This window comes from Trypanosoma equiperdum, assembly GCF_001457755.1.
Source record: "Trypanosoma equiperdum strain OVI genome assembly, contig: ctg_1201, whole genome shotgun sequence".
In the NCBI taxonomy this organism is placed as follows: domain Eukaryota; phylum Euglenozoa; class Kinetoplastea; order Trypanosomatida; family Trypanosomatidae; genus Trypanosoma; species Trypanosoma equiperdum.
The window spans coordinates 3,509-12,393 of record NW_027123174.1 but is presented as its reverse complement, the minus strand read 5'-3'; the positions used below and the strand labels follow the sequence as shown (position 1 = coordinate 12,393).

The 8,885-nt window shown below is 50.7% G+C and overlaps 3 protein-coding genes across 3 annotated transcripts; all 3 read right to left on the bottom strand.

The window, feature by feature from the left end:
- Window positions 1-154: 154 nt before the first annotated feature.
- On the bottom strand, window positions 155-3,655 carry TEOVI_000752200 (Cullin family/Cullin protein neddylation domain containing protein, putative; the record flags this gene model as incomplete). The annotated part of the gene is made up of 1 exon (XM_067220695.1): window positions 155-3,655. The coding sequence occupies one exon, from the start codon at window positions 3,653-3,655 to the stop codon at window positions 155-157; it is 3,501 nt and encodes a 1,166-aa protein (XP_067076796.1).
- A 1,136-nt stretch (window positions 3,656-4,791) lies between these two features.
- On the bottom strand, window positions 4,792-5,754 carry TEOVI_000752100 (uncharacterized protein; the record flags this gene model as incomplete). Its single annotated transcript, XM_067220694.1, has 1 exon — window positions 4,792-5,754. The coding sequence occupies one exon, from the start codon at window positions 5,752-5,754 to the stop codon at window positions 4,792-4,794; it is 963 nt and encodes a 320-aa protein (XP_067076795.1).
- A 1,462-nt stretch (window positions 5,755-7,216) lies between these two features.
- Window positions 7,217-8,296, bottom strand: TEOVI_000752000 (Sterol methyltransferase, putative; the record flags this gene model as incomplete). The annotated part of the gene is made up of 1 exon (XM_067220693.1): window positions 7,217-8,296. One exon carries the CDS (start codon window positions 8,294-8,296, stop codon window positions 7,217-7,219), a length of 1,080 nt encoding a protein of 359 aa, XP_067076794.1.
- Window positions 8,297-8,885: the final 589 nt, after the last annotated feature.

Below are 8,885 nucleotides of genomic sequence, written 5' to 3'. Positions count from 1 at the left end.
GACACTACATCAATCAAATACGTTCATCATTTCCCATAGATTTACTGGATCTCTGTACCTGTTTGCAGAGATTCTTTAATGTTTAATGGGTACGTATGCATTAGTCCCCTACGAGGTTTTGTAGTGACACAGGAAAGGACTTACACTAGGGATTTCACGCTACATAGATATAAGTGTCCGCATCTTGACGCGCGAGGTAGTCACGGTCTATCAACTCTGAAATGCACTGCTTAAATATTGATGTGGTTACTGGAAAGTGAGCCTGCAGCTGTCTGCGAGCAGCTGCGAACAGCTCAGTGTGCGGAAGACGCTGCTGAGCTTTCATTAGTTGAATAATGCCGGCTTCGAGTCTTTTCTTGCGGTCAAGCTCCAAAGCATCACATAACGTATCAGGCACATTGCCGTCAAGGGAGTCTTCCTGGGTGAGGGGTACCCAATGGTGCCCTGCGTCGGCGAGGTCGATGAAGATCTTGCGTTTCTTGCAACTGGCAAAAGAATTTGCTAGGGTGTATGTATTAATGACTTCGCCCTTTTCTGAGACAGGATCAGTATCATTGCGATACCCGCGCACTGTGCGTACGACGATGCGGTGGCGCACAAGATCTCCTAGCACAGTGCCCAATAACGGTTTTGGTACGTGGAGGGGAAGCACACGGTGTAGTAGGTCGAACGTGAGGGATGGTTGGCACGAATTGGCTACCGCGCACACACGACTATGGCGTTCTAGCGCCTGCAGCACAAGCAGGGTAATCGGCGGTGCAAACAGCTGCACGATTTCAGAACCTCCCTCACTCTCGTGCGCGCCACGAGCTCCAGTACACACAATGGCGAGTGTCCCGCTCCCAAGTGACCACGACAGAGTACGTTGTTGTTGTGGTACACAATTGGTACCTTGATTGACCCTTTCCCCAGTGTGTGGCAGACCACGAGCCTTCCCTGGGGCGTTTCCACCGCCACCACTGCTGTCGAGGTCTTCTTGGCCCAGACTAGCAAAGAACACGGCACTCCAAGCACCGCGCGACGGAGGTTCCCTCACAGGATTGCCTTGTGACATGACAGGTGAGCTCCGCTGATAACGGCGTTCAAAAGACTGCACAGCACGCAACATCACAGCGTCGAACCACTCGCCACTTTCAAACAGCCGCCGCATTTCCGGCACCTTAATTGAAATCGGAGCGTACTTGTCCCACCGTGCCGCGCACAACACACGAACGTGGCAAGACAACCCGTGCGCAAAGGGCTTCCCCTCATAAGATGCAACTGGGGCGTTGAAGGGGTCAACAACACTGCACCTCACGTCGCGCAGGAGCGCCAATGGTCGCGCCACGACGCTCTCACCGAGTCGCACCGACATGCGTGATATCACCTCGATGTCCACCTCCAAGTCATTTAGATGTTTTGCCCTCATTAACCGTGGCGCGAGTAGGCCACAGTAGCAATCGATAAAAAGATCCCTCGACTGTAAAATGGAAGCGAGTTCAAGTATGGTATCAAGGATCTCCAGGTAGTGGCTACAATCACCCTGGAATGAGTTGTCACTGGGGGCACAAGCACAAGCGGTTTCAGTCCTACTACTAAAACAATTTGGTCCACAGAGTCTTCCTCCGACGACCTGCGCGTTGAGTGCACTTGTCAGGGCTAGTATGACCGATGGTTCACGTGGAATGAAAAACGCCTGCAAACCCTTTCGCACTGCCCGCAGCGCTGCTGGGGCACCTGCGCAGCCCGTCGCAGCAAGTGGGTCGAGCAGTTGATTGGTAAGTTTCAGGAGAAACACGCAACGTTGGTATACAACCTGAGGTAGAGCACAAAACCGTGCACGTAGCTCACCTTGTTCCTTGGCCAGCAGCAATTCAAGGTGTCTTTTGACTGAGTCGGCGAGTGTGGCTTCAACAATCGCGAGTGACTTTGTTTCTGGAGTGAAGAAATGTACAAGTGTTATAAACCCCGACCGTAGGGATGTTGAGAGGCTACCATCGTGGGAGTTGCCGCCATTGGGGGGGCACCTAACCGCACCCCTGACCCGACCCCCTTGATCGCTTCCATTAAACTTTTTCAGATTATTCGCTTCGTCCGTAAGTTGGTGGGATCTCGTATCCACACGGTTCTCATACGGTACCTCCGCACTCCGTTTTCGATCCGTACACACTGCACTTGGCGCTCCCCGACGCTTCTGTTCGTCTTCACACGCACGGAGCCAGAGTGGCAGTGCCCATTCGGCAACAAAATCATTAAAAATGGTTCCCTCGCAAAACCCTACAAAAAATGACGAAATTGCTTCGTTTACGCGTTCGTTGTTGGAGGCCGAGTCCTGCCCAACAACAGTCGACGTGCCACAAAAATATGCTAGCAGTGCTGTACGTAGTCCCTCCAATGTCGCCATGCAACCGTCCAGTACCCGTGACACATCGTCCAATGTCTTCGCAAGTCCACTATAGTAAGTGTCATCGCACTTTGTGCGCAAACTCAACGCGCACAGGGGACCTAGTTGGTCCGCCGCTAACGCAAAACCCAGCTCCTGACATTTTTTCACAACGTACTCCGTTGTTAATTGGGTGATCCTGTGGGCGCCGCATTCGTCAAGCACGCTTAACACAAGCGGAATCCGCGGCGTACCACAAACGCACCTTTTGTGCGCCTCGTCGAAGCGATACCAGCAAGTGCCACCTAAAGAGTGAGGGGATGCTTCGGGTTCAGACTCGAATTCCCGTGGCGACGAACCTGCCACCGTCGCATCAGGACACAAGGGCTTCCTCACACACCTCAGTGCGGCGCGGCAAAGCACACCTTTGATCACATCACTGTTGTGTTCGAGCATGCGCCGCACACAACTCTGTAAGATGCGCCACGCAACGTCGCCCATATCTACACTTAGTCGCAAGAACACCACCTTCAAAAGCCACTTCATCCGACGAAAGTGCAAAGCCATGTTCACCAAAATGTGAAGAAGCGCCACATCTTCCGCGTCATCGGGTTGCTGAATGTCCCGCTCGTAACCTTCCCCGCTCCCACTTCTGTCGGCCACTGTTCGGTTGACTACCACAGAATACGGCCTGGCGATTCTTTCGGCGCTACAGCAACACCTTCCGCCCGCTGCTGTGTGCGACATGGCAACAGCAGAAACACGCGCCCAAGATTCACGATTGGCACCCAGTGTCCAAGACCATATGTTAGCTACTTCATCGCAAGACCACGAGAGCTGTGGCAGTGAAAGCTTTCCAGAATCCATCACTGCCGTCACCGGAGGCGCATGTACAAGCCCTCCACTACACACACACAACTGTTGCACCCACGCCTCGGTAGAAGAAGCTAAAAGATGCTGTATCACAACGCTCAGGGGCCAACATTCAATTTTGGCGTACGAAGACAGCATAGCATACATTAGCACGTACAATTTCGACACATCATTCACCTCAACAATCTCGGACGAACATGAACTGTGTGTCTCTTTGCGCCTTGGCGCGGTCGGCACCTCCTTTTTCCCGTCGACATTAGGAACCTTTTGAACAGAGGCAGCGCACGCGGTCGTGGAGGAGCATTCATTTACCCTGGGAGGAAAAGGAAATAGAGAGCATGAACCACAGGCAAAGCTAATGAGTCCGTCGTTCACGGGAACCCACCTGCGTACCCAGTAAAGCAACTCCTCTCCCTCCATAACGAAACGGGAAGGGAGGAGGAAACGCAGAAACTAGACGAAAGGCAGGAAGGAAAAACGTAAGGTAAATGAACGCAACAACGGGCAAACACAACACATTAACAGGAACAATTGCTTTTCACACGAAATAATACCCTCAGTACAAAATAAGCGTTACTTGCACGTGGACCGCTTTACACATATGGGAGTTTCAAAAAAAAGTGAGGAAGAAGCTTAAGAGATCAATGGCGCAAAAGTGTGGCACATAAACACGACTTTCCAATACGGTGTACGAAGAAAGCCAAAATTAATATTAAAAAAAACGAGGATGGCAGGTACCGCAAAGCGCGGAAACAATGATTCGCAAGAGATTTCAAACAGAAAAAAAATTAACGAGCGGCAACTCTGCACCCTACAACAGCAGCCCAAAGCAACCTACATCAAATAAGCTAGGGTACCTTGGCTGTTGCGCTAAGACAGAAAGGTGCATCATAAACTACCAAATCCAAAACCCTACTCATCCCACCTCTGGCGCTTAGCGGCAGCCCAACGGATCTATACAAGAAAAAAAATTCAAAAACAGACAATCTAAAAAACAAAAATACCTGTAGAAGGTAATCTATCACTGATCACTCGCAGTGATGCAAACAGCGAGATATGTACCCGCTTTACGCCACGATGACGGATAGCGCCATAAAAATCGCCCACTCCAACAACCCTTGACAAAATAACAGTTATACCTACGGGGAAATATAGAAAACATTCCTCTGCGGTGCAGAACCAACAAAAAAAATATGCTGCAATGTCGAAACAACACGACAACAAACCACAGCCTCCACACCCCTCACACACCGCAGAAAGCACAACTTCTCTCCGTATTTACACTGCCATTCACAAGGCAATAAAATCTATTACTCCCATTCCAGTAAAACGCTCAATAGCATGGGTACTAAAATAATGGCGGGGTAAAAACAGAAGGGTACAACAATTGAAAAATGTAGGGTTACTATAACGGCGGGCAACATCACGGTAAAGAAAGTCAACCGTCTCTCCCAAAGCAACCAAGCGGCCCGTGTATAAGCGAATGGAAATTACACACACCACCACAACCAGCATATACATAAGCAACAAAACGTTGGAAAGCGGAATTGCGTCCCTCAAATGTTCATTGCACTGCCCACATCCTGTACAGGCGCATCTCGCCGTTCCCTTGTGAACTTTCCCACGCGGCCATGGTATATCAGCCCACACGCCTGACCAGAATAGGTAAGGTCCTTCCACCTGCTCATACGCTTTACTTCTTCAGGAACTCCGTAGCCATACTCCTCGCTTGAACGCTTGTACATGGGGTTAACAGCCACAGATGTTGGCACAAAGAACAGCGAAGGTATCGCTTTTGCCACATCATGTTCCACAATCATGTCACGGAGGTACTGTGGAAGCGTATCGGGATCGACGCGAGCCGATATAATGCCAGGAACGGCAGCGTGCTTGCCTTCTTCGTATTCCCACACAAAGTCCAGCCATCGTTGGGTGGCGATCTGCAAGCGCTCCTCGATAATCTTCATGCCTGCAAGTTCTGTCGGGTAGGCGAACATGCCACGTAACTGTGGCGGTAGGTCACCCCGGGAGAATATCGGCCGCACAACATCGCGAACGACGTGTACAACGAACGACCCCGGACCAGCGACTTCGTCTACCCACACAAGTGACATGTACTGAGTTGCGTATAATCCGCTTGGACGAACATTAACGGGAAAGAGAGGTCGAATGAGGGTCGGTTGAAGGAGCGTGCCCAGGCGCCAGACACCAATTATGGTGTCCGTGAGGAACAACTCTTTATCATTCACCTTCGCAACAGCTGCATCTTCGGCCATACGTTCGTGGAAGCGCATGAACACATCAAACGAGACGCCACCGTGTGCCTGCGCGGTTGCGCCAAACTGGTGCATCAGCATGTCACGCGTCGCTGCTGGAGCCAGCTCACCGTCGCGAACACGAGGATGTCTCGAGTCATCGAAGACACGGAAAATATCCTCAAGTCGCACCAGCCCCGTACCGTCACGGTCCATCGAACGGAACGCCCCCTCGATAAGGGCAGCTTGCTCGGGTGTTACCATGCTTCAGTGAGGCTCACTGCAAAGACACTGCGTTAAGGGTCAGTAACCACTTATGTTTCTTCACACCCCCGACCTTATTAGATAAATGATTCTGGAGGAAGCACGCGCCAACGGTGTTTACGCTTACCGTTCAATGGCTACAAAGGGAGCATATGGAAAAGTAACAGAAAAGAACAGTTTGAATAGGGTGCAGGTAGTTGGGAAAAAATCAGCAACATACTTGCGGGCACGGTGTTTCACACCCAATAGCCAAATGCCACCCCGCAAACGGAAGAACAATCAACAATTAGGAGGAAGGAAGCATATGTGTGAATATACAGACACCAGATCCATGTAGATGGTGCTGCACACATACTGATTCAGTTACAAAACGGAAGAGGGTAGCGGTTAAGGGGATGAAAGCCGGTCAGAGAAGTGCAACAGGGCTCAAAACCTACGGGAAAATAACACTGTTGGTAAATTCATTGCAGAGAGGCCTCTGCCAAGCACACGTCTCCCCAAGAGGACTCACACCTCTCATGCCCACCCAAGCATGCACAATGACGCAAATGGCCGAAGGCACGCTGCAGTCGTTCTACCATCGACTCCGCCACGATAAACAAACCTTGTGACACTTTTACAACCGTGCGTACGCCTACCAACAGTCATAGGTGAGCTGCAGGACTTCGCACCGCAAAGCTGTTCAGGTCTGCATATCGTTTTCACACATCGTGGGGTGTAGAACGCAGCCATACCACTCTCACCGTGCGTCCGGTAAAATAAAACGAAAACAAAAACAAATAATAACAGCGGATTACATATTCGTTCGCGCGCGTACCGATCACCACCGAAATCCATTGCTAACAAATAAATATAAAATAACGGAGAAAATTAAGAACAAGGAAGACACGCAAATGGCGGCGGCACGCCCGTCCACTCGTGCCGTCAACGACCCACACCCGGGGCGAGGCCGGAACATCGGCACACATCTGTCCAGTATTGACCAGGATGCAAGTAACTTCATTCCGTCCGTTGCTGTTCATAACACACTCTCACTCGCATTCACGCAAGTCACAGCCGCCTCACCGGAGTTGAAGGCAGACTGAAGGAAGGAGTATGTGGAAGACACCAGCATTTAAATACGATCAAAGGGTCCCGTCACGCGCAAGTGGTGGAACGCGATACACCGTAACGCCTCGTATATGCGTGCGTATAATAATTAGTGTGTCCGCGCACGTGTGTGCTTCACAGTATAGAGAAATAGGGGGAATATATGGTTAAAAATACGCTAACTGATACGTACAGCGGTTACACCCACCACCACGTCGACCGCAACAAAACTGACCGCTCCCCTTCCTGCCAAACAAGCACTACTTCACAGCGTGCGGCCTCTGTGCCGAGATGAAGCTGAAGGGCACTCTCACATATGGAGCAAATGAGACTGCTACCCTCTAAAGAAAACACCAATAGTCCCCGGCCACAGTTAGCACGACAGCTCTTCCCCAAGACGCGGTTTACGCGCCTTCACAAAGAAGGATGGCGTGAATATCCCAAGTTCGCCCCCCTTGACAAGGTTCACCGCTCCTTCTTCGAGGATCTCTGTCGCCTTACATGTACCTGCCGGTGCGAGGCGCACAGCCTCGAGCAAACGACATGTTACACTCGTCAACCAGCGCCCTGCAGGGGTCGCCCGAAGTCCACTCAGCGACGTGTAACTCCCCTGCAGTGGCTCATACCACGGGACGCTCTTCGGCTCGCCACTTTCGAATCGTTCCGCCATGTCAAAGCTCTCTTCCACAACGAAACCGGCGGCCTTTACCGCTGCGACAACCTGCCGCATCGTGTCGAGTTCAGGAAGACCGTCGCCAAGTTCGATACCATGCCGGACACGCTGGTGTTCCTCATTTGCCGGGTCATACAGGTCCGTCAAACACCACTCGTACAGCATAAAGTAGGCACCAGGTTTGATAGCGCGAAACACTTCACTATAGCACTTTACCTTACTCTCTGAGTGGCATGTCGCCTCGATGGCGTATGCTCCGTCGAACTCGTTGTCGCCAAAGCACATGTTACAGAAGTCGGTCTTAGTGTAGTTAATTTTACCGCTCATCCCGTAGCGGGAATCGTGCTGCCGCGCGCGATTTATTTGATACTCATTATTATTTACACCCATCACGTTGCACGATGTGAACCGTACCATGTTTCGTGCTGGCCCACCAATCCCGCAGCCAACGTCTAGCACAGTGTCCGTCGGTTTGAACTGAGCATGGTACGCAAGAAAGTACTCATACCGTGCGAGTGATTCGTAGAACGTCTCATTCATGTACCGAGGAGCAAAGTGGAAGTTTTGCCCCCAACCGTATTCATAGAAATCTGTAACGATATCGTAGTACTCGTTGGTCAGCGATGTCGCATCCTGCCGTCGCTCACTGGCGGAGGCACCCTTCCCATCGTATCGGTCACGCAGGCGTCCAGCCGTTGCATTCACATCGCCATTCACACCATTGGCATCACGTTCACGGGCAATGAGCAGGGAAAGTGGGCCACGAGATCCGGCCGACATAATCAACGATACTGTGCCTCTGCAATTTTACTCAATGTAACACACGTCCCTTCACCTTTCGCCGTGTGTCTATTCGAAACGATACGGTGGTGGCTATCGCTACTGATTCGTTGCTAATCACACGAACCGCTAAGACCTTTGCCAGTTTGCTTACCACACAAAGAACAGAAAAGTGAGGTAAAGCAGTTGGAGTTATTACCGATGCAGCTACGGTCGTCCGCTCTTGTAGCAAGAGGATCGTGCAAGCAGCGAAGAGACACGTGTACAATAACGAACACAAACAAATATATAACGTCAGGTAAACAAATCTTATATGCACGTACAGACAAAAACATAGCACAGATACGTTAGCTTGTCCCGTTCTGCAGTGCCAAACCGTCAGGGCAAAGACAAACATCATGAAGCGCTAATGTACTCGCTATTATGATCAAACCGGTCAACGGCCAGTCGTCACTCGCGAGAACCATATTACATCACAAAATACACACCTCACTTATGTTGTACCGTGATGGAAAGCATCCGTACAAAGTTCACACAAGAGGATACAAAAAAGATATTTACATGAAGACAAAAGGAAAAAAAAACGATA